This window comes from Bos indicus x Bos taurus, chromosome 5 (assembly GCF_003369695.1).
Source record: "Bos indicus x Bos taurus breed Angus x Brahman F1 hybrid chromosome 5, Bos_hybrid_MaternalHap_v2.0, whole genome shotgun sequence".
Taxonomy (NCBI): Eukaryota; Metazoa; Chordata; class Mammalia; order Artiodactyla; family Bovidae; genus Bos; species Bos indicus x Bos taurus.
This window is the reverse complement of record NC_040080.1, coordinates 55,825,691-55,851,420: the sequence shown is the minus strand read 5'-3', so window position 1 is coordinate 55,851,420 and position 25,730 is coordinate 55,825,691. Positions and strand designations below refer to the sequence as shown.

At 40.0% G+C, this 25,730-nt stretch overlaps 1 protein-coding gene across 2 annotated transcripts in view; it reads left to right on the top strand.

The window, feature by feature from the left end:
* Window positions 1–300: 300 nt before the first annotated feature.
* The window catches only part of NR1H4 (nuclear receptor subfamily 1 group H member 4), a 79,366-nt gene continuing 53,936 nt past the window's right edge, over window positions 301–25,730 (top strand). For both annotated transcript variants that reach the window (XM_027542041.1, XM_027542040.1), the window contains exons 1-3: window positions 301–449; window positions 18,296–18,418; window positions 19,191–19,328. In XM_027542041.1, coding sequence (XP_027397842.1) covers window positions 19,250–19,328 — 79 coding nt within the window. In that variant the 5' untranslated portion in view covers window positions 301–449; window positions 18,296–18,418; window positions 19,191–19,249. The remainder of the gene's footprint in view (window positions 450–18,295; window positions 18,419–19,190; window positions 19,329–25,730) is intronic.

Sequence of the window (25,730 nt, the reverse complement as noted above, 5' to 3'; positions counted from 1 at the left end):
TAGATGATGTGTGCAGAAATCAGGGTACCTGGGACCCTTAAAACACAGCCTGCAGAGAAGCATTTTCAAAGGTGTCAGGGCGTGCCTCCGCTTTGTTACAGTCCCTATCCAGGGGCTTTGGGAGTTTGTCCTGGGAATCTCGAGCATGTCCCAAGGTTCCTTTCTCTGTTTATATCTTTTAGCAAGGAAAGGATTGTTAATGACTAATCTCTGTCCATGAGGCACAGAGCCAAGGCAGAGATGCTGCTGCTGGGCGGGAAGGCCGCCCATGACTGGCCCCGGCTCCTGCTGGAACTCCCTCCTCCTCACCCCACTGTCTCCTGGACTCGCCCCAATGCAAAATCAGATCCTGAGCATTTGTAGCAAAACCACTGCATTTTGGAGAGGAAGACTGGACTCAGAATCCTCCCAGGGCTTTGAAAGTTCACCTCCAGCCTAAGACAATCTCAGTGAGTACCTGATTTCTCTGGGAGTGGGGTATCCATCCCAAAACAGCAGAGGGGACATTGTCATTGAAAGTTTCTTTTTAGCATCAGTAAGTTTGGTCAATGAATGAATTCTCAGTTGGTAGAATTTGATGTGAGATCATGATGGTTTCTAAAAAAGTAAAAAAAAAAAAAATCTTCAAAACAAAGAAGCAGAAGTCAATGGGTAGTACTTTATTAAAAAGTAAATTGCTTTTCTTACTGAAAAATTATTTTGGAATATCTTTTCAACATTGTGATCACCCAAGAGAATCACTGGAGACTGTAAATTTCAGAAGTGTCTCTGTTCTGATTCTGTAGGCAATCTTATCTGTATAATATGCTGTTATTTATCAAATCCTAATGCAAATTGGGGAATGTTACTAATGTCAGAAGACTTCAGATCTAGGACTTGAATGACATTTAAGTTATGCTTGACTGAAAGTTTTTCCTAGAAGAGTAGGTTTCAAAAGCTTTCTCTTTTGAGTCCTACTGCAAACTTTTCTATTGGTTTCCATGTCTCATATTAGTATCAGATGGAAATATTAAAATAAGATAGAAAAATGTTAGGAAGAACTTTATTACTAAAATTCTCCAAGGTCTGAATCTGCAGATAAAGCATCTCCTGCTCTACATGCTGCCATAGGGAATTAGGCAACTGTGAGCGAAGCCTGGGTCATATTTCTCTCAACGGAGTTTTTGTTTAGAAGGGAGGGGCTGGGGAAAGGGATGCAAATGACTCATGCTGGATCCTTGGTCTGAGAAACTCACCTGAGCTTTAAAGAAATCTGATGATGTCACTGATGCTGCATTAGAACCACCTCAGCAGTATCAACAAGGGGAGTGCTGCTGCTGCTAAGTCACTTCAGTCGTGTCCGACTCTGTGTGACCCCATAGACGGCAGCCCACTAGGCTCCCCCATCCCTAGGATTCTCCAGGCAAGAACACTGGAGTGGGTTGCCATTTCCTTCTCCAGTGCATGAAAGTGAAAAGTGAAAGTGAATAGAGACAGCTAATGCCAGGTTTTTAGTGTGATTTTTATAAAATGATAGACACCTTTGTCTCTGAGTCTCCCCCACCCTCCAAATTGTGGACCTGTGCCATCTGCAATGTGGACTTTTCTGTTTTGCTGAGAATGTTGCAATATGGCTGATGCAACTCGAGTTAGCTGATAAAATACTGGCCAGGGATGATGCTTTGGTTCTGAGACCCTTCATCAGGATCTGCAGCATTGTTTTCCACCACACACCTCTGCCCTCTCTCCCCCAGTCGGAGAAGCAAAGTAATGTAATCCCTGTCCTTCCTTTTATTTCCACACCTCCAAAATCTGGCCACATGGTGGTCGAACACCCCGTTGTTGTATTTGGAAGTAAAAGAAAAGAACTTTGTACGCAAGAGTGTGTACCAACATGTCAGAGGCTTTGTCTAAATTGCCTGTTTCCTTCCCACAATAACCCTGAATGGAAGTTCTTATACTCATTTTACTGATGAGAAAACTGAGGCTCAAAGGGAACAAGTCACCTATCTGCAATCACAGTTAGGAAGTAACAGGACGGGCAAGTCTTTTTAACTCAAAAGGTCTCTTCTTGCTACCTTGGTATTGTTGGAGGTTGGGAGAATTTGAAATCTGGAACGATGGGAGGAAAGCAGGTGGACCAGACCACAAATGTTTCATCTCGACAGGGGTGATTTGTTAAGACCTAGCACAATTGTGCCAGAGAAGGCAATGGCACCCCACTCCAGTACTTTTGCCTGGAAAATCCCGTGGACGGAGGAGCCTGGTGGGCTGAAGTCCATGGGGTCGCTAGAGTCAGACACGACTGAGCGACTTTACTTTCACTTTTCACTTTCATGCACTGGAGAAGGAAATGGCAACCCACTCCAGTGTTCTTGCCTGGAGAATCCCAGGGACAGGGAAACCTGGTGGGCTGCTGTCTCTGGGGTTGCACAGAGTCGGACACGACTGAAGTGACTTAGCAGCAGCAGCAGCAGCAGCAGCAGCACAATTGTGCGGAGAAGGCAATGGCACCCCACTCCAGTACTCTTGCCTGGAAAATCTCATGGACAGAGGAGCCTGGTGGGCGACAGTTCATGGAGTCACTGAGGGTCGGACACGACTGAGCAACTTCACTTTCACTTTTCACTTTCATGCATTGGAGAGGGAAATGGCAACCCACTCCAGTGTTCTTGCCTGGAGAATCCCAGAGACGGGGGAGGCTGGTGGGCTGCCATCTATGGGGTCACACAGAGTCGGACATGACTGAAGTGACTTAGCTTAGCTTAGCACAATTGTAAAGATTCCTAAAACTTCTTAGGGCATTTTCCAATAACACACTCAAGCAGGGCAAGTGGAAAGTTATTAGCACTACTTGCTTTAACCCAAAGGTCAGTCTAGGAGAGCTGACTGGACACCTCAGTTATTGTCATCTTAATTAAAGATTCAGTGAACCCTCCCTGGTGTTGTGATCAGGGACTTTCAAAAGGCACTCAGAACTGCTGTGTTTCACAGAAACCTCAGGTTACGAACACCAGGAGAATACGTAACACCTTGTGATAGGTTTTCAGAGACTTGCATTATCATTAGGTGGGTGGATAAAGAAAAGAATGAAGGTTCATGTTCTTTTCTTGATAGGGAGTGTTTTTCCTTCATTTTGCTCTGTCTCATTTTTCTCTTAAATCTTAGCAATATACATCATGAAGGGGCTAAAAGAAATGGGAACAGTGTTTTTCTTCCCAGGTATTTCTTGTTGCTGTTATGTTTTCTACGAGTGGAAATGTACGAGGCATCACTCTATGTATCCTCAGTCACCCAGCTGCAGGGGAGGCAAAAGTCATCAGTACCTAAAAATATCCACCCTCATCTCTTCTCCTACCTCCCTGTTCTTTCATCCCAATCTGCAATCCCCTAGACCCCTTGCCCTCCACAGTGAGTTATTTTCTCCTTTAGTTTGCCCTTTTCCAATTTGGGCAATAAAGGAATGTCTGCTCTTCTTTTTCTCTTCTTTGTAAACTTGTTTCAGTTCAATGCCAACATAATGCAGCTTGATTGCCAAGGGAAGTATTGTATAAGAAAGAAAGTATTGCACAGGAAAAATATGTTTTTTCTTTGTTAGGTCTAAGAATGACAACAGAGTTCTGGTGACCAAAATTAATAGGTGTGAATATAAAATAAATTTTTATTAATTTAAATTTTTCTGGATAAAAGTCCAAATAAAGCTTTGATATTTCAGTTCCTATTTTAAATAGAAGCAGTGCTAGAGTGAACATTCTTGTGTACCTGTACAAAGCTTTATCCAGGGAAGATACCTAAGAATTGTACTTTTATTTTTCAGAATATACTGCTAAAGAGTCTTCCAAAAAGATATAACAACTATGCCCCCACTAGCAGTGTGTGAGAATGAGTATTTCCACACATCTTCTTCAACTTTTAATATTATCAGACAAAAAAGCATTGATAATTCAGTGGTGGAAATAGTATCTAGTTGTATTAGTTTGCATTTTTCTAATTAATAACTAGCTTCAGATGTTTTTGTATGTTCATCAACCACTTGTATTTCCCTTTTGGTAAATTTCCTCTTTGTATCCTTTGCCAGTTTCTTCCTTGAGTTGTTTATCTTTTCTGTTTTTATTTACAGGAGTTATTAATATGTTGTTTATACTAATTTTTGGCTGTTATTTATGTGGTAAACATTTTCTCCCAGTTTATTTCATATATTTAGCTTTGTTTATGGTGTCTTGATTTCTGTCTTCTTGATTTTAATGTAGTCAAATTGATTCTTTTCCTATTTGTTTCTTGTTCAATAAGTCTTTTTTTTCAATGCCCTAAATTCATAAAGATCACAAATGTGTTTTTCTATATTTTCTCCCAATGTTTATCATTTTAAAGTTCTTTAATCTACCTGAGACTTAAAATGATACAAAATAGGACGTTTTAATTTTTTACCCCAAAGGAATCATCATTTTTCTGGCTATTGGGTCTTGAATAGGCCACCTTTCTCCACTGGTTTGAGCTGAGTCCACTCACTACAGCATGAGGACAATGTATGTCTGCTTAGAAGACAGCCTGCTGTTTTCCTTCTGTGGCCATCTCCTCTGCATGCCTTCTGCTTAGTTTAGTGCCTACTTCTTGGAGATTAAATTCACGAACCAGCCCCCCACCCTCAAAAAGACTTTCTTTCTCTCCTAGTCACATCCATGCTGAACACGCATCAGGCAGACTCCCATTTAGAATAAATTTGAACTCCTTTTCATAGTCAACAGGCCATAGAGAGGTGCTTACTCTCAGACCTCATCTCCTGCACTTCCCCTTTGCTTACTCCTCTCCAACCTCACTGGGCTTTTGCTGTTCCTCCAGCACCCCAACCAAGGTCCTTAGCACTTGATGACCACTCTGCCTGGACTTATTTCCCCCTTTTTTGGCTTACTTCTTCTTCTCCTCCATATCTCAGTTCAAATGTCCATTCTCTAGAGAGCTCTTCTAGGATCACCCTCTCTAATATAGTGCCCAGTGCCCAGATGGCGCTAGTGGTAAAGAACCTGCCTGCCAGTGCAGGAGATCTGAGAGATTCAGGTTCAATCCCTGAGATGTGGAAGATCCCCTGGAGGAGGGCATGGCAACCACTCCAGTATTCTTGCCTGGAGAATCCCTGGTGGCCTGCAGTCCACGGGGTTGCAAAGAGTCAGACATGACTTAGTGACTTAGCATGCATGCATACACACCACTTTATCCTTTATCTCCTTTATTTTCTTGTTATCATCATTGGAAACCTTACTACTTGTTTACTTGCAAATTATCAGGATTTATTTTTTTATTCTGTCTCATCCATCATTCTATTTCCAAGACCCAGATGAAAACTGGTACATGGTGAACAATTAATGAATGCTGAATGAGTGAAGCCTTTGCTTGTGCTCCTGAAGGGACCGTGCTTACGTCTATTATAGCAATCCCCATGCCATTTTGATTGGGTTGTTGTCCTTATCTGACTTTACCACTAAGCCTCTTGAAGGATCATGATTTTTTTTTTTTTTTGCCTGTATCTGTTCAACGCCTGACACAGAGTCAATTGTATATTGGGTGAATAAATATGTGAGTGGATGAATTCTCTTGGCATTGATATTGGAAATGGACATTGAAATACCGCTTTAAGAGAGAAAATGTAGTATTTTTAAGCAATGGGTCTCTTTTTTAGACCCAGTAAAACAAAAGACAACATGCCATACTGTTCATTTTGGGAGACTGTATCAGTTATCTAGTACTATGAATAAGCTACTGCACAACTTAATGGCTTAAAAAGATAATAACTTATTATGTCCTATAATTTTGTGAGCTGACTAGGTGGCTGTTTGCTGGTTTTTCCTGAGCTCAATCAGGTAACATATCAACTGGAGGGTCAACTAGGTCCCATTCTCATGACTGGGGCCTTGATGAAGGCTGTTGACTGGGATAATTGAAATGACCCAGTGTCTTTGTCCTGGAGTGTTTCATTCCTGGCTTCTTCATGGCATGGGGTCTCAGGACAACATCCCAAGAGGATGAAAGTTGAAGTAACAAGGTTCTCTTGAGGTTTACCTTCAGAAGTACGACAATTCTGTCGGTCAAAGCAAGTCATCAAGACAGCTCATTCATGGGTGGGGCTTTACTTATTTCTAAGAATTGCAGAGTTAGCTTTTGGTTTAAGATGGCATTGCTCTCATTAAACCTATTTGCTAAAGCACTTTGTGGATTTCTTATTAGTCTTTAGAGGACTTACTCCATGCCTGAAAACTTACCTCCATAATTTTTTGAGACAAACTTCTTTCTACTTTGGACACGCCAAGCTACTATGAAATAATGTTGTGGGATAATGCCCTGGAATTCTTAGAAGCTCTTTTACCTGGATGTGAGAGTCTCCTAGGCACCTCCTTATGCTTTTTGAGCTCTCAGCAAAGGATCTTATAGCCACATCCATGATTTGATATTTACTGTGGAATCGTTTATTTTGAGACTCTTATGTCATATGAAAGAACAAAAGTGTACAATAGTCTTGTTTATCAATCCAGCACATCCTGGACCTCTCACGTGCTAAGTTGCTTCAGTTGTGTTTGACTTTGTGCGACCCTATGGACTATAGCCTGCTAGGCTCCTCTGTCCATAGGATTCTCCAGGCCAGAATACTGGCATGGATAGCCATGCCTGCCTTCAGGGGATCTTCCCGACCCAAGGATCGAACCTGGGTCTCCTACATTGGCAGGCAGATTCTTCACCACTGAGCCACCAGGGAAGCCCAAAATGCTGTACTGTGCTGTCACTTCCAATCCTGCTTAAAACAAATAGCTCCTTCCTAATTCATCTCTGTCTTCATGTACCTATCATTCACAGCTAAAAACACCACTTGACACATTCACCTTATTATTTGGAGTTCTCCTTAATCCCAAAGGGATCCACAGAGGTACTTGGAGGTCAGTGGGGAAAAGGCTCTGCCACTCCTGAAACCAAACCAGAGTGAAACAAACAAAAACCCACAGGTTCATTAGGAAACTGTGTATCTTCCAAGTTGAACAGTTTTGCCCCTGTGTGTGTGTGTGTGTGTGTGTGTGTGTGTGTGTGTATGAGAGAGAGAGAGAGAGAGAGAGACTGCAAAATATGACCTGTTCATTTTTCAGCTTCCTATAGTAAGTTCCTCCCCACTCTTCCAATTTCTACCAGTGTCCCCACTGCCCTTTCAGGCTCTGTCCACCTCCCAATCCCAAAGCCAAAGCCATTTGTTTAGCCTCTTAAAAAAAAAAAAAATCATCCCCCTTCTAAGTACTGGTTCTGTAGCAGTTATTTATTTCTTTGTAACAACTACCCCAAAGCTTAGTGACTTAATTCCCATATTTCTGTGAGTCAGAGGAGCAGTTCCTCTGATAGTTTTGCCTGGGCTCACTCAAGTGGTTCTTTCTGATAGACAGTCAGATGAAACAGAAGGTCCAAGATGGCCTCACACAGGTCTGGTGTCCTGGTGTGACTGACACATGTGGCAGTTTGGATAGCTGAGTTCTGTCTCCCTTAGGTTTCGTATCTGGGGCATCTACAAATAATTTGACAGTTTCCCAGCAGCATTCTTAGACTGAGGGAACAGAAGCTTCAATGCCTCTTAAGGGCAAGCTCAGAAGTCTCACAACATCACTTCTACCATTCTACTGATCAAGGAAGTTATCAGACCAGTTCAGGTTCAAGGGCTGCGGAAACAGCCTTCACCTATTGATGGGTAGTGGCAAACCCTCATTGCAGAAGGGCATATAGAAGGGGGGAAGCCATGGTGGCCACTTATACAAGTAACAAATGATTTATATAAATAATAGGTGGGATGAGGTGGGAAGTGGGAGGGAGTTTCAAGAGAGAGGGGCCATACGTATACCTATGGCTGATTCCTGTTGATATATGTCAGGCAGAAACCAACATAGTATTATAAAGCAATTATCCTCTAATTACAAATAAATTTATTTTAAAAGTAATAGTCGTAAAATTTCAGAAGATCTAATGAATTATTTGAAATAAAGATGACAATTCAGCCATGGATAAAGCGTAACTTTCTCCATCATTTTGACCATTTTGACTATAGCAGATAATGGGGAGAAACTTCTCTATTAAGAATGAATGTTAAGTAGACCAAAAACTATTCCTGGTAGCTCTCAAGGAAGAGAAATTAACAAAGTGAGCTTTGGGAGGATGATTAAAATTATTTCCTGGGGTGGTCAGTCCATGTATAAAATGTAGGGGATCACTGCTTAAGAGATTTCCAGCAAGAGTGGATTTTCGCTTCACTAATTAGGACTACATTGTGGGGAAGCAGCCTTAGTTGTCAGGTTTTTTGTGTGACTTAAAAAAAAGTTCTTCTTCAGCTCTTGCATGTGTTGTTATCCTACACCTGTATTAATGTTGATTCTGTGGCCGAAATAAGACTGATTCTAAAAATGGTTATTTGTTGAGATATATTATTCATTTATTGTTTATGTGTTTAGTTCACTTATTCATTTATTCATCAGTCAGCAAATAATTAATTGTGTATCTAATGTGTACTTGGCCACAGGCTGGGGACTGGAGATCCAGGGTGAGCACTCCTAGAGCTGATGGTCCAGTAGGGGTGTGTGGGTGCATGCGTGCTAAGTTGCTTCAGTCGTGTCTGACTCTTTGCAACCCTATGGACAGTAGCCCACCAGGCTCCTCTGATGGGATTCCCCAGGCAAGAATACTGGATTGGATTGTCATGCCCTCCTCCAGGAAGAGGATCTTCCCTACCCAGGGATCAAACCCAAATCTCTTCCGGCTCCTGCATTGGTAGGCAGGTTCTTTACCACTAGTACCACCTGGGAAGCCCCCAGTGGGGTGACCAACAGCCAAACCACCACAAAAACAAAGGGAGAATTACAACTGGATGCATGCTCCAAGAGGTGCCCAGTGCTATGATAGTTTGCTGGAGATCAGCCCTGGTCAAGGTTAAAAAAGAGGCCTAGAACTAGAATAAGTCAAATGAGATGCTTAGGGTGCAAAATTTAAAGAGTCCTGACTCTCAAGTTCATGGCCCTGGGAGCCTTTATTCCAGGTGCTTCTTTTACACTTAGTTGAAAATAAAGGTCAGCCACTCTTTGAGCCCTATTGTATAACCTCCAAAGCACAGAAGCTCAGAAGTAGAGGTCTGGTTGACTCAAAAATATTCTTATTGTATAACACCTGAAGGAAGTGTAACTTTACATGGTGACTTTATTTTTTATTATTTAAAAAAGTGTTTATTTTTTGTTTATTTATCTGTTTAACTGAGTTGAGTCTTAGTTGTGGCATGCAGGATCTTTATTTGTGACATGCAACTCTTTGTTGCACCATGTGGGATCTTGTTCCTTTATCAGGGATTGAACCCAGGCCCTCTGCATTGGGAGCTCAGAGTCTTAGCCACTGGATCACCAGGAAGTCCCTAAATGAAGACTTTAGAAACAGCAAAGAAGTTTGAAAAGAAGCAAAATAATATGACAGGCAAACTTTGTAGAGGCTTACTTAATTGTGCATATAAACAGCTAATGTTGAAATGCTTTAGGCAGAACTGACCTTGCAGAAATGCCAGTTCACCCTCACTAAGCACTGGTGAGTAGTTAATGACAGTCTCAGTGGGAGAGTTGCCTGGAAAAACATGAATTTAGAGTTAGATGGTGAGTTTACATCCCCACTCTGGTTCTTACTAGCGACGTGACCTTGGAAAGTTTGCTTAATCTCTTTGAGCCTCAGTTTTCTCATTTATAAAGTGTATATATTATTACCTACTTGGTTTATTACAGATCAAATGAGATAACATAGCATGAAAGCTGCCGCATAGTAAGTACTCATAAAATAGTAGATATTATTTTAATCTATTTTCACAAAAGATGTAAACGTTACTGTGATAGCAATAAAGGTCATCCAGTTCTTACAGGGCACTACTCTCAGAATAATGTGATCACAATGGCCACACATTGTCCTTTAAATCTCAACTTTGGAAAGGATGTATTCTCTTTTCCCTTTTTTTCCCCCCATGAGAACTGTTTAGTTGTTTGTTTGTTTTTTCTTAAAAGCTTTTTATTTTGTATTGGAGCACAGTCAGTTAACAATGTTGTGATCATTTCAGTTGAACAGTAAAGGGACTCAAACCATACATCTACAAGTATGCATTCTGCCCCAAATGGAAAGGATTTGTTTTTCTAAATCTGTATTTTGGCCCTGGAAAGAATTACTTTGGTTTGATTACTTCTGGGAAAACCAAATCCCCTGTGAGATAAAACCTTTTCTTCTAGAACTCCTTTCTCTTTTCTCTTAGGAACATTCTTCCAGCCTTGGGCTGAATCCAGGACTTCTGCTGAGCATGAAATGATGATGGCTAGAAAAAGTTTATTTTTTATTGCCCTTTATGAATAAACTACATAGATATCCCACAAAGTATATGCTTTACCACCAGCAATTGGGTTTATCTGAGAAAAATGTCACTGAGAAGGGTGACTTTGGGTGTAGAGAGTTCATGAGGAACCAGCACAAGAAACTGTTTTTTTATCTTCATATTCTGAGAGCTGAGATTCTTCTAAATCAGAGTCAAGGCCGTTTAATTGGAGCAGGGTCTTTCCAAGGTCTCTTCCACATGGTTTGTGCTAAATCAGAGAAGCTCCATCCACCATGAACTCCCTGTGACACACGCTATCCAAACAAGTACAAACTGATAACCAGAAAGTAGGAGTCCAAGCTACCAGTCACTCTGTGTCTTATCACTTTAAAAACAAATAGTGCTTACCACTTCTGAAATGATTCCTGGGTCCTTAAGTTAAGGTTTACATTACATCATAGTACAAATAAACATAAAGTAAAATAAACATTTTGTCCCTGCTTCCACCAGTACCAAAGTTTTAAACTTTGTATCATCAGCCTGCTTTCTCTTCTTCCTCCTCCTCTTTGTAAACTGTACTCAAGTCACTTCCTTTCCATCTTTACAGAAACCACCCTGCTTTGCACCTAATCATCTCACTTCCGGAATGCGAATTTCCTGAATTTTCCTTCTCTTTTCACTGCTTACTCCCCTGTCCCGCCTTCTCATAAGAGTAATCTTCTTGAACATAGATTTTATGGTACCATCAAAATTTCCAATAGCACCTTGTTGACTACAGTTAAAAATCCCCAACATTTTATAGTTAGGAAATACTTCCTCCTCAAAGCCTCAAGAATCTCTGTGTGTGTGTGTTTGTATGTTTAAGAGTGTGTAAGAGAGAATCTCTGTATGAATTTGCATCTCTTTATAGATAAGGAAAGTCTTCACGTATATAATTTCATTCATTATTTTTAATTATGAAATATTTCCAACATGGAGAACATGGAATAATATCATCAGCTTTCTTGTATTTAACCCCTAGATTAAGGGGAGAATTAAAGATGCTTTGAAATTCCCTCTGTATCCACCCAGTCATTCTGACCACATCCTGAATGTGCATTCAACACTTCCAGGCTTGTCTCTACAGGTTAGACAGGGATCAGGAGCTTTTTCTATAAAGACCAGAGAGTGAATATTTTAGGCTTTGCAGACCACGTGCAATTGTGTCGCAACTACTTAAACTCTGTCACTGTGGTGTGAAAACAGCCATAGGCAATATGTAAACAAAAAGGCATGTTTGGTTCTGGGCAAGCTAGATTTGGCCTGGGGATCGTATTTGCTGACCCTCGCATTAGGATATCAGGATTAATATGTAGCATTGTTTCACATATCTTTAAACTTACATACACTATATCAAACCACATGTAATACTGGGCAACCTGATTCTTTTCCTCAATATGAAGTTACTCAGTTTATCCATATGAATACTTAGTCCATTCATTTAAATGCTGTATAGCACTTACAAATATACTTACAGCACTGCTGCTAAGTCACTTCAGCTGTGTCCGACTCTGTGCGACCCCATAGACAGAAGCCCACCAGGCTCCCCATCCCTGGGATTCTCCAAGCAAGAACACTGGAGTGGGTTGCCATTTCCTTCTTCAATGCATGAAAGTGAAAAAAGTGAAGTCTCTCAGTCATGTCCGACTCGTAGCGACCTCATGGACTGCAGCCTACTAGGCTCCTCTGCCCATGGGATTTTCCAGGCAAGAGTACTGGAGTGGGTTGCCATTGCCTTCTCCAACTTACAGCACTATGCATATACTATTTCTTTATTGTACTCATTCAATCGTTAATGGACATTTATTAATGTTTCCAGTTTTTTTAATTAATTTATTTATTTTACTGTTGGAAACAATGCAGTCAAATTTGTGCCTGTCACTTTATGGACATTTATGAAAGATTGCCTTATAATCTTTATATCATTTCTATTATTTAGGTTTTTAAACATTCAGCTGAGGGTGTATAATGGGGCAGAGTGTTAAGTGAACAGTTGCAGGTTATGGATGAAGCTATGAAAGGTCAGCACTGGTTCTCTATGCTAGTCTCCTTTTTCTTTTTTTGATCCCTGGGTCAGGAAGATCCCCTGGTGGAGGAAATGGCAACCCACTCCAACATTCTTGCTTGAAGAATCCCATGAACAGAGGAGCCTGGAAGGCTACAGGCCACAGGGTCACAAGGAGTCAGACGACTGAATGAGCACACACACACATAGTTGACTCAGTTATACACACATACATATACACACGTTCAATATATTCTTTTTCATATTCTTTTCCATTATGGTTTGTCACAGGATATTGAATACAGTTCACTGTGTTATACAATGAAATTAAAGTCGCTCAGTCATGTCCAACTATACAGTCCATGGAATTCTCCAGGCCAGAATAGTGGAGTGGGTAGCCTTTCCCTTCTCCAGGGGATCTTCCCAACACAGGGATTGAACCCAGATCTCCTGCATTGCAGGCGGATTCTTTACCAGCTGAGCCACAAGGAAAGCCTGTGTTATACAGTAGGACCTGTTGTTTTTCCCTCCTGTATATGATAGTTTCTCTCTGCTAATTCGAAACTCCCATTCCTTCCCTCTTCATTCTAATCTTCTCATGTTTCATCCCTCTTGACATCTGTCTTGGACCACAGATATTATTTCTCTGTATGCATAACTCTGCTAGCTGTGAGAGGGGATACAAAAGGAGCGTAGCTATGGTTCCTACCTGCTAGGAGTTTGCAATACAGTGGAGAAGACGACAGACGAAGTTAAATCATTAATGACCACATGAGGAGCAGGGAAGAAAAATGATAGGGGATGCATTCCTGGAGAAGTTGGGACATACATGAAAGAAAATCTACAAAATTGAGAGTTATAAAAGCATGTTTGAATAAATGAAGCCACAACTTCCCCCTGAAAGACAAAACTGAATATTGTAAAGATATAAATCTTCCTACCTAAATATATAGGTTTGATACCATATCAAACTCTCAAAGAAACTTTTCTTAAAGAATGTGATACAAGATGTGATAATTTATCATAGAGAGTAAGAAGGTAAGAATATCTTAGAAAAGGTTGAAAACAAATGAGCAATAATCAGATCAGATCAGATCAGTCGCTCAGTCGTGTCCGACTCTTTGCGACCCCATGAATCAAAGGATGATCTTGATACAGATGTAATATATGATCAATGGGAAACTAAATTCAGTCTCAATAAAAGAAAAATTATAAATCAATGGGAAAGGAAAAAAGTATTCAGCAATCAATTCTCAGAAAAATCACCCTGTACCAGAAACTAAAACTAAAAAGCTTTTAAAAAATCTAATATATTTAACTACATACAGTGCAAATCTTTTCAAGTAAAGATAATTAAAAGACAAATGGAAATGTTTGTAATAAATATACCAGAATGCTAGCACACTCAATATACAAAGAACTCCTCTAAGTCAATAAAAAAAGCAAACTTCCATAGCAAGGTGCAAAGGACATAAAAAATATCTACCACATACAGACAATAAAGATGTAAAATAAATTTCTTTTCAATTTCCTCATATTCAAGGAAATATAATTCAATACAGTGAGATAGGATTAGTCACTGGCAAATTAGAAAAGAATGTTTGAAGTGGGAGCAAGTAATGCCAATGAAGGTGTGATGAGATACGTACACAGATCCACTGTTGGTATGAATGTAAATTGGAGCAAAATTATAGAATGTCACTTAGCATTTTGTAAATACCTTTCTCTATTGTCTGAATTTTCGGCAATGACCTCTTTATTTTAAAAATGCTTTCATTTGAAAAATAAATTGTAACAGCTTTTCGGGAAAATAGTGCATGAAGGTAGAGAAGGTATTTTTCTTTATCAGCTGCAATTCCAAACATAAAGTTTTGTGTGTTGATACATACATGAATTCACCTGAATAGAAAAGATGGCTTTCTGTTAGCAGGGATTTTATTACTAACTTCAGAGATGCTTAGGTGCTCTCTCTGCAGTTGTTCAAAGTTCATTATTTAACTAGAACCTTTACCTGTATTTCTAAGACAGTGTTATTCCCCTGATGTGTGTGCTCTGCCAGTGCTGGCTCTGGCTGTTACCCAACAGTGGCGTCTTCCTTTCTCATCTGCATGCTCTTTCCTCCACACCAGATGGGTGTCTCCATTGTGCTCTGGAACACAGAGGGTGAGCCACCCTATTTGTAGAGAAAGTCTACTAAGTACCAATATTAATAGCTAGTAATAAACTTAATCTGGAAAAATAATTTGTCTAAACATTTAAAGTATTGAATCCATTAGACATTTTTAAAATCCAAATTTGTATACAAAACTTAGTTATAGAAAATATGATAGAATATTCAGTAATAGACATTCAACTATACGTTAGGATAAAATTCTGCAATGTAGTGGAATGCAATGGGAACTCAAAAAAGGACAGGGATGATTAAACTTTTTTCCCAAAATTTAAAGAACATTTCCTTGTATTTCTTAGAACGATGAAGAAGATTATTGTTGCTGTGGTATTTAGATTTAATTGAAGAGATTTGAGTGATGTAATAACATATAAAAATGTAAATTTTTGCAATATATCAGCAATTACAGTTTTTGAACTAGTTTATTTTTTAGTAAAAAACTTTAGATGCCAACCCAAAAATGTGTTGAGGGAACATTTTTTATTTTAAACTTCATTTTTGGGGGTAAACAAGCAAAATTCAAAGGTCACTAAGGTAGAGAATATTCATTTTCTTATTCTCAACCTATAAAATGATTCCTTGTATGGAAGGGAGAAATCAAGGAGGAAAAAAGACTCCAGAGCTACGATCTTTCTTAGATCTTCCAGGGAGTTATTCTCCTATTGTGAAGCAATTCCCCCAAAGAAAGGGAAGAGTATTAGAGAAAGGAAGACACCGATGTAACCCTCATTAAAGGAATAACATATGTGGAAACATTTGCCAAATGCTTCAGATGTAGTTTTTGTTGTTCAGTCTCTCAGTTGTGTCTGGCTCTTTGTGACCCCATGGACTACAGCACATCAGGCTTCCCTGTCCTTCACTATCTCCCAGAGTTTGCTCAAACTCATGTCCTATTTAGTTGATGACTCCATCGAACCATCTTATCGTCTGTCGTCCCCTTCTCCTCCTGCCCTCAATCTTTCCCAGCATCAGGGTCTTTTCAAATGAGTCAGCTCTTTGCATAAGTGGCTGAAGTATTGGAGCTTCAACTGAAGGATCAGTCCTTCCAATAAATATTCAGGGTTAATTTTCTTTAGGATTGGCTGGTTTGATCTTGCTGTCCAAGGGACTCTCAAGAGCCTTCTCCAGCACCACAGTTTGAAAGTATCATTTCTTTGGCACTCAGTCTTCTTTATGGTCCAGTTCTCACATCCATACATGACTACTGGAAAAACCATAGCTTTGACAATATGGACCTTTGTTGTACATAGAAGGTTCTCATTAAATCACAGGGTAATTAAGACTAAAGCTGCCAAACCCAGGAAGGATCTGTCAAGAGGCAAAGAAGAGTCTACTATCGTGATATGTATAAAATTAGATGGGGTCACATCCCCAAGGTACTCATTATAATTATTCACAGTTTACTATGATATTACTTTGATTTTTAAATTTTTCTTCTATTCTTTATATAAGGCAGGAGGAAAGAATCTTTTCCTACAAAGGGGCTAGACAGTAAATTTTGGTTTTGTGGGTCATACAGTGTGTGTTGCAACTATTCAACTCTGCCATTGCAGGGGAAAAAAAGCCATAGATTGTCCAGAAACAAATGAGTGTGTCTGTGAGCCAATAAAACTTTGTTTATGAACATTTAAATGTGAATTTTATATAATTTTCATGTCATGAAATTTCTTTCTTCTGATATTTTCCCAACTGTCTGAAAATGTAAAAACCATTCTTAGTTCACAGGCTTTACAAAAACAGGTGGTAGACCAGCTCTGGCCTACAGGCAGTAGTTTGCCAGACTCCAGTTTAAGGTATGGGGGTACAGTATGAGAAGGATACACAAGAAACCAGCTCTGGTGGCTGGTAAGGGAAAAGGGGGACAGAACTCAAGGAAGACTTATTTTTCACTGTAGTGCTGAATTGCTTGCCATGTGCTTGTGTTACCATTTCAAAAATTGAACAGTTTCCTTCGTATTAACTCCCTTCAGAAATCATAACCAACAGACCTGATTTGAGCAGACTTGGTCAACTGTCTGGATTCTGGGAGACTTTTGTTAGCTATTCAGGGGCTTCCCAGGTGGCTCAGTGATAAAGAATCAGCCTACCAAGGATGAGATGCAAGTTCAATTCCCCTGGAGAAGGGAAAGGCTATGCACTCCAGTATTCTTGCCTGAGAAATCCCATGGACAGTGGAGCCTGGTGGGCTACAGTCCATGGGGTCACAAAGAGACAGACACAACTGAGCGCGCACACGCGCAGCTAGCTTATGAGTATGAATGTGGTCCCATTGATAGTGACAACTGAACTTTTACTGGTTTATTCCTCAGGACTTCTAGTTCCTTATCAAGCCCTCCTCTCCCTACAGATGTTTTAGGAAGCCCTGGGTCTCTTTATGTTTGTTCATAATCAAGTCTACTCTGGCCACTTCTTCCATCACTTTATGTATTCATGGGGGAAAGCAGTGCCCAACCAGTGGTCACAATTCCTCTGTTGGGCACGTTTCCATGGGTCATGGTGATACCTAGATGGTGCCACTGTTTCACAGATGCCCCAGAAAGGCCCAGAGTCCCCTTGGAGTCAAAGCTCCTGTGACTATGATATGTTGCAGAGTTGTTTGAAGGTGGGGATGGAAGTGAAATGAGCTCTCTCCTCCTTGTTTCATTCTTTTGGAAGTTCTATCTTACAGTTCAGTATTTCTAGACTCATTTTTATTTATAACCCTCTCCCTTCTTACCTCAGAGTGTCAAGACCTCTTGAATCTGATACAGGTTGGTCAAACGTGCCACATTGAGGATTACACATTCCTCCAAGGACTGAGGTGAAGATCATGGTTCTGGTTCCCTCTGACTGTAGGATGAGTTTTCTCCCAACAAGCCCTTTGGCTTATTGGACAGTAGACTTTGGTAGGGCCAGGCCAGTGGTTCAGCAGATGGACTCAGGTATGTCTGCGTTCTCACAGTGGACACAGATAGTATCATTTCTCAGGAGCTGCTCTCTCTTGTTTCCTCAACCTCTCTGGTGTATTCTAGATGTGACCTAGTATTGCTTGTCTTTAAAAATTGCCCTCAAAACCACACATTTTCCTTTAACTACTTCTCTATCTTGACTCCTTTTCACACCCCTTTCCCTCCTGACTTCAGGGTGGTGAGAAGGCCTCTTGAATCTAATACAGGTGGGTCCCCACTAGAGCATCCTCATCTTTGCCTTCATCAGCAGCTTTCAAGACAACATGTAATCATCTGTGTATTCCTGTGATTGTTTTTTAATGTCTCTGTTTCTCATTAAGCTTCATATCCAAGATTTTGGATGATATTTTTCCTGTTATTTCATTTTCAAAGATCCAGCGCAGAGCTTAGTTCAGAATAACCCCTCAATAAATATTTGTTGAAAACATGAATAAATGACTGCGTACAACAAATGTAGTCTGGTGGACTACCTTCAGTTCGGTTCAATTCAATTGCTCAGTCGTGTCCAACTCTTTGCAGCCAAATGTCTGCTTGAACTGTCACTTCTGCTTGATCTGGAACATTTTGCTGAGTGAGGAAGAAACAGAGAGCTATGAATAGTAAGGAAGTTCTAATGAAATAAATATTGCCCAACAAACCCCCTGTATTCTCTTTCTGAGTTGTAAATATAAGTAGTTATCTGTAAATGAAATGATTCCTTAGTAAAAACAGGATTTAAAGCTTAAAAATCATCCTCATAAAATGGCCTTGGAAAAAGTGTTCTGATAACATACCTTTTCATTATTCAACTTTTTTCATTACTTTTTCAGGGGGGAAGACATATTGGAAGGAAGGAAGGAAGAACTAGAAATATAGTAAAAGTGAACACCGCATCTCTAGGGTTCTTGGATATACTCTGGACATCTTCTCAGGATGAAACTTCAGACATTTGGGTGAGATTTACCACTTTTTCTTCTTGCCATAGCTTCTTTTACCCTAGATTAAATACATGACAAGGTAGACCATGAGAATGAAAATGTAAGCCCCTTAAATTTTCTCTAAAAGGCAAAAATAAAGATCTTGGGTGAACATCTTCTGAATTTTTAATCTGCTAATATGATGCCTACTCAACTTAAGAAAATTCCAAGGAATTCCCTGGTGGTCCAGTAGATTAGACTCTATGCTTCCACTGTTGAGGGTGTGGGTTCAATCCCTGGTTGGTGAACTAAGATCCTATAGGCTGCACAGTACAGCCAAAAAAAGAAAATGAAAAATTCTGGTAGGAAGTAATCTGAAATCATTTTTGTGTCTTGCAAAGACCTGTTTATCTTTAGTGTAAAATTTAAGGTAAATCATTGATTCATCCCATTTTTTAATCAAGGCTTTTATATTTGTTTCTGTTTTTTCTATACATAAAATAAACATATCCAAAATATCATATCTTGCCCAAATCTACCAAGTACTGGAACAAATGAAAACATATGGTGTTTTCCCAGATAAATTAGAGACTATCTAGTCTGAAAGCATATATCTGAGACATTTGTAAGTCCAAATGAGTGTAAAAAATGGTAATTATCAAGGAAAGACATGTAAGAAAAGCTATGATAAAATGTCTACAAAGGGAATCTTTTGTGTTTGTTAAAATTAGCTTTCTCTGTCTCCTCCTCTCTTTCTTAATCATCTCCCCACCCTCCCCAACACTCTATGTATTTATTTACCTTTCAGGGGATTTTTTTGAAGACCACCATAACGAAGGTAATACATCCTCAAATAGAAAAGTTTGGATGGGATCAAAAATGAATCTCATTGAACACTCCCACTTACCTGCCACAGATGAATTTTCTCTTTCTGACAATTTATTTGGTAAGTTGTCAAGTTCATTCGAATATTAATAAAAAACAAACTGCAATTTGGACATAACAAAAGGAAAAAAACATAACTGATAAGTCCAGAGAGAGTCCAGAAAATTTTTTTGTTCCAAGTACTCCATAGACGTTAGCTACTCTGCAAGGTTAGAGATAGATCAGACCTTGGATTCGCTGAACCTAATAGTCTTCTTTTTTATAGATGAGAACTGCAAGAGTCAGAGAGTTTTGTGACTTGTCCAAGGCCATGAGGCTAGATAATTAACAGAGCTGGGAGTAGAAATACATTCCTGTCTAGGGCTAATTCTAATATTATTATAGCATGTACTAAAGTATGAAATCATAATTCTTATGGCTTAATATTGTACCTATTAAAGGCTGAGGTTACTTAGATTATAGCTCTGTGCACGTTTCCTTTCCACCCTTCTTCCGGTGCTGGGGGAGATATGGCACAGTGTCAGGATTAGTCATTTAAAATGGATTGAGCACAAATTGTACTAAGTTGTTTTCAGTAGATCTGTAACTAGATGATACCATAAAATGATCTATTGCTCCACTTTATGCATTTATTAAAACACCTCATTATAAAGAGTTTGAATTGAGAACATCAGCAAAATGTTGGCAGGAGCAGTATTTTGGGTGGGGTAGAGCAGCTTTCTGCCACTCTTAAAATAGTTCCCTTCTGCTTTGTATCTCAGATGGGAGGCTTGGATGCTCCCAGGTTTTTACACTACGTTAAAATATGAACCATGATCAATGATAATAGTGAGAATGCAAACACTTGAAATTACACAAAATGTGTTAAGGCACCATCCCCTATTCGGTTGCAGAAATCCCTGAAAGATATTAATCAATAGCTTATACTATTACCTACTAGTCATTAGCATTAGTGTGCAGTGGTTTATCGGGTCATTTCCAAGGAGGGGTCATTATTATCTCTTTACATGTCTACTTGCCCCCATTCAGTTTAAGAGCATCTAAGGGCAGTGACTATATTTTATTAATCCTAGTATCTACTTAATAAATAAGAATCAAACAATAAATAATAGTAGGGAAGGAGAAAAGAGGTTTAAGGGGAAAAGATGTTTATCAGTAACTCGCCCAGAACTAAAGGCAGCAGTAATTATTTATGAAATGCCAGTTCTCAGACATACTTGCTACATCTTATTCCTTCCAGTTGGCTTTTCTTCATCCTGTGGATACAGTTAAGGGCAGTGGGACCTCCATGTTCCAGCCTACCCTTCTATGGTCCTTAAAATATAATGTATAGATATCTTTATAGTATTTTATCTACTCATCAGAACTCACAGGATGATTAGGACTGTAGGTGCAGATCATAGACTAAGGAAAGTTGCACTTGAGATGATTTTTTTTTCACATATAGACTCCATTTCCTGCTCTGAAGTTTTATGACTACATGTTAAGATCTCCAAATCTAAACTCTGATGTCATCATTATTAAACAAATCCATCCAGCTTTAATTTGTATAGACATCAAGAGGAAACTGTTAATATTTTTCTTACAAACTAGTCCACTTTAAGCAAGCTCATCAGATTGAAAGCTGACCTCAGTGGTGGTGAGGTGAAAAAGAGGTAAGTAGATAGAAAAAAACTTGTGAAGGAGCCGTCAGGTTAGGAACATCTGAAAAGGATTTCTACGGAAGCGTTGTGGTTCATGCTTTCTTTCAGTGGTGCTCTTTCGTCATCTCTCCTTTGCAGGACCACATCCTTATCCAGTTTCCTAACACTTTTTTGGTAATATTTCTTAGAATACATAGCACAAAATGCATAAGCTCAATGCATGGCTGTTATTCTGAGTTGGAGAAGTTTCCTTCAATCTTCTCTATTAAGTTCTAGAGCCGGGTCTAAGGTTTTTCTTTTTTTTTCTCCCACATACTTTTCCCTCAGGGCCTCTGTCTCACTCTGTTCAACATACCTAACCAAAGTCTGCCAAAGGGGAGGATGAAGAGCATTTTGTTATAATTCCTGCCCATCTTCTTTCATGTCTTGATGACACTGATGGATTCTCTGGACCTCCCACTCTGACCCTAGGGTACAGAGCACCAGGAGAAAAACTGTGGCTCATGGATGAGTAGCCCACAATACCCGAGTCACCGCTTGTAGATCTTGAGATGTGCCCAAAATTCAGAAGTTTAACTCATAAGCTCAACTAACTGGAGAGCTGGACTCTTTTCCTATGGTCTAACTGTGTACTGAAAACCAGCCATCGTGTTGTTATAACAAGAGCAACTGAAGTTTATGGTATTGCATATGGATGGCTATAATTTCTTCCATCTAGACACTGAACACCGACCATATGCTGGATGTTGGAATAAAGCAGGAAATAAGACAGGCAAGATCCTAGTGGAGAGTAAACTCTCAAGAAACCTGCAAAGGAATAAATAAATGAAATAATATCAGGTAGTGGTGAGGGCTATGGAAACAACAAAAGAGGGTGATGTCATAGCAACTGGAAGAAGGAGGCTGCTCTAACTTGTGTGGTCAGGGGAGGCCTCTGAGGAGTTGACAACTGAGCTAAAAAAGACAGTCTTAATCTGAAGACGTATCCTGGGTAAAGAAAATGCAAATGCAAAGGTCTAAAGTCTAGAATGACTTGGAAGGGCTTTGTCTTCTCATTTTTATTGAGGAAAGTTGAAAGAGTCTAGAGAACTGGCTCTGGACCCCATATTTCCATTAATCAACATTGGTAAAAGGAGATTATTAGGCTGGGAATTCTAGGACACCTAGAACTAGCATTCAAGTCCACAAATCTCTACAGTCGTTGTGTCGGGAAGTGGCAACTTGGGCTCAGTGGTACTCACCTGCCATATGATGTGACCTTTAAGGTGGTCCTGGGCATGGTCCCCCTTCCTGCAGGTCACCCAAAAGGCTATCATTAAATCCCAAGACATTGACATTTAATTTAAGACATTGAGAAAGTGACATAAATGTCACTCAACAAATACTGATGAGCACTCACTAATGGACTGTGGATACACTAATGACCTCATGAATGAGGCTTTTCAGCTGCTTCCAGAGAGGACTGTGGGCCACTCTAGAAGGCTTTGCCTAAGGAGAAGGGGAAGCCTTTCCATCCATATAATGGTTACCCTGAAAAGCAGAGCCTGAAGCAAGGATTGTGTGCAGACTTTATGTGAGAGATGATCCTAGGGAGCAGGAGCCAAGGACTCGGGTGATAAGACAGGGAAGGAGGAAAAACCAAGATGAGGTGAATTATAGAGATCACTGCTGTGGGCAAGGGGAGCTTGATTGCACTGGGAGAAGCAGAGAGAATTGTCCATCGAGGCACCAGGCACTGGAGAAGTTATTAACTGACCTCTGGCTCCCCCTGGTTGAGGGTCACTCTGGGGGCATTGATGTCCCTGAACTTCTGGGCCGTGCTTTTGCTACTCCCAGTGGAAACAAGCCATGTGGTCTCCTGTGGCCTTGGAGAAGCTCTGGGCAAAAAGCAGAGATGTGCAGCCTGCTCTTGAAATGACAGGGTGCAAGTGTGAAGTGAGTCTAAGCTTGTTCATGATCCCCTGCTACAGCTACAGCTGAAATGAGAGGTGGGCCAAGGATGTGCACCATCACCAGAGGGGCTGCCGCACAGTGCTAATGGGATCCCCCGCTACCAATCAATCGGAATACTCAAAGGAAAGCTAAGATGGGGTGGGGAAGTGGTGTACATTTGTTCTATAGTTCTCTTTTCTTAGGTTGGACCTTGTAGAAAAGAAGGAAAGAAACAGAATTACAGAGATGGGTCTGGAATCACCTTGTAAGATCCTTCAACTCATTCTGTGGCCAGGCCTGCCTCACAAATCCACATGGAGATCTAGCTCATTGGTCACTCAATCCATACATAGGACTCAGGATGGAAGGACATGGTGACCTAAAAAAGACAAGTTTCCTTTCCTTTGGGAGATCCTGAAAGCCAGGAAACTTGGTCAAAGATTAATTTGAGTGGGTTAAGAAAGACTTCTCTGATGAATGAAGGCAGAGTCTTATGCAATTAGTACATAATAAAAGGTAATAATGACAAAGTCCACAGCTTCCCATGGTGTGACATAATGAATAGGGTAGAATGTGACATGTCAATTAAAATCTGTCTTCTTTTAGCAAATTGTGGTATAAGAACTAAAGAAAAAAAATAACAGAATTTGAAAGACTCAGAAAACCATTCTTATAATAGCATAGAATAAGCAAGAAAAGGTACAGTCTTTTTTAATTGGAGTGTAATTGCTTTACAATGTTGTGTTAATTTCTGCAGAACAACAAAGTGAGTTAGCTATATGCATACATATATCCCCTCCCTCTTGGACCTCCTTCTAACCCACTCCCCACCCCACCCCCTCTAGATCATCACAGAGCACTGAGCTGAGCTCTCAGTGTTATATATACGCCAGATTCCAAAATATTTTGCACATGGTAGTATCTCTCCCAGTTCATCCCACCCTGTCCCTCCCCAACCTGTGTCCATGTGTCCGTTTTGTATATCTGCCTCTCTATTCCTGCCCTGCAAATAGATTAATCAGTACAGTTACCCTAGAATTCCATGTCTATGTGCTAACATACAACATTTGTTTTTCTCTTTCTGACTTACTTCACTCTGTATGGCAGACTCTAGGTTCATCCACATCACTGCAAATCTTATGTCCCCATACCAACTAGTTCAAGTACGATGAATCCAGTTCCTTTAGCTCGGTGTTACTGGGAAAAGTTCAGTGAATGTGAGTGGAAATAAGTGATGAAATTGGAAGAAATAAAGTCTCAGAGGCAGTTGAGACTCTGAACTTCAGTTTTCTCCCCTGTAAATTGGGGTTAATAATAACACTTCACTGCTTGTTGGAGGATTGAATGACGGTGTGGGAAAGTGTCCTGTAAATCTGAAGGCATCATAAAGCAGTATAGCTCCTCCAGGGTTTGAAATGTAGTTGTTATTATTTAAACTGTTGGAATGATAAGCACCACTCTACTTATTAAATGGAGGAAATTCTGTTGATCTTAACATTGTTGAGTGCTAAGAATTTTCAAGGAGCCAACAGAAACCAACAGTATCAAGCTAAATTTCTGGGTGTTCTAAGGAAAAAAAACATGTTCTATCTCACGTTTGCATTACAGCTATGGAATCTACATTTTTGTGTTACCTTTATTATTGTTTCTGACAGTGTTTCCTAGCACCCCACTCCAGTACTCTTGCCTGGAAAATCCCATGGACAGAGGAGCCTGGTAGGCTGCAGTCCATGGGGTTGCTAAGAGTCAGACATGACTGAGCGACTTCAATTTCACTTTTTACTTTCATTCATTGGAGAAGGAAATGGCAACCCACTCCAGTGTTCTTGCCTGGAGAATCCCAGGGATGGGGGAGCCTGGTGGGCTGCCGTCTATGGGGTCACACAGAGTTGGACACGACTGAAGCAACTTAGCAGCAGCAGCAGACAGTGTTTCCAAAGCCCCATTATGAATGAGGTCCAGTAAGTCACAGGAGGTCAGATCCTAAATAATCCTATCCACTTACACTTCATTTCCTTTAGCTACTTCTCATTACATTATGCTTTTCTCAGCTATTGATGTTCATTTTCTCTGTATAGCTTTATTTTTATTGAAATCTGGTTCTTGCCTATGTCTTTTGCTTAAATTAAAAGAAACTTTCAGATGTTGCAGAACCAGCCAGATGGTTTTTAAATACAATTAAAGGTCTTGAGATGCAATGTTGTGTAATACTTCTGACATTTAATTTCAAGTCTTTTTCCATCTCACTGAGTTTAACACAAGTCAATGTAGTTCTGACCTGGTGGGCGAATCAAAGCTGAAAGTTTCCAGAAGATGGAAAGACACCATTGTCTCAGACAAAATGGAGCTTTGCTTTAGCCTTATTTAAATATTTTGTTACTACCTTTTATTACCTATATCTCTTCCACAGATTGAAGCAGTCTCTAGGATTTTTATTAATTCACTGTGGCTTTGGTTCTTGCTCTCCCAGGATTCTCAGATATGGTACTGTTGTTATAAGGTTAAGAAATGGGAGACGGAAAATAAATATCAGTAGAAGCTTCCCCTATTACAAAATAAATTACTGCTTCTTTTAGATAGGGCATGCATCATTTGGAAGAGGTATGCGGTGAGGTACCGGCTGACCAGCTAGTTGGTGAATCCACTACAACCCAGGGCCTGGCTCTCAACCTTGCAGGCTAAGAAACAGGTCTCAGGGACTTCAGGATAACCAAACTGAGAAAGGTTGACTATGAAATCAGGCTGCAAATTTATACATTTACAGTGGTTAAAAAAGAAAAATGTGATCATAACCACTGCCGTTTCTTGAGCCCTTTCTACATGTCAGGCATCATGCAAAGAGCATTTTAGATTGGTTAGTGGATTCTGCATTCAGTCTCATCTATGCC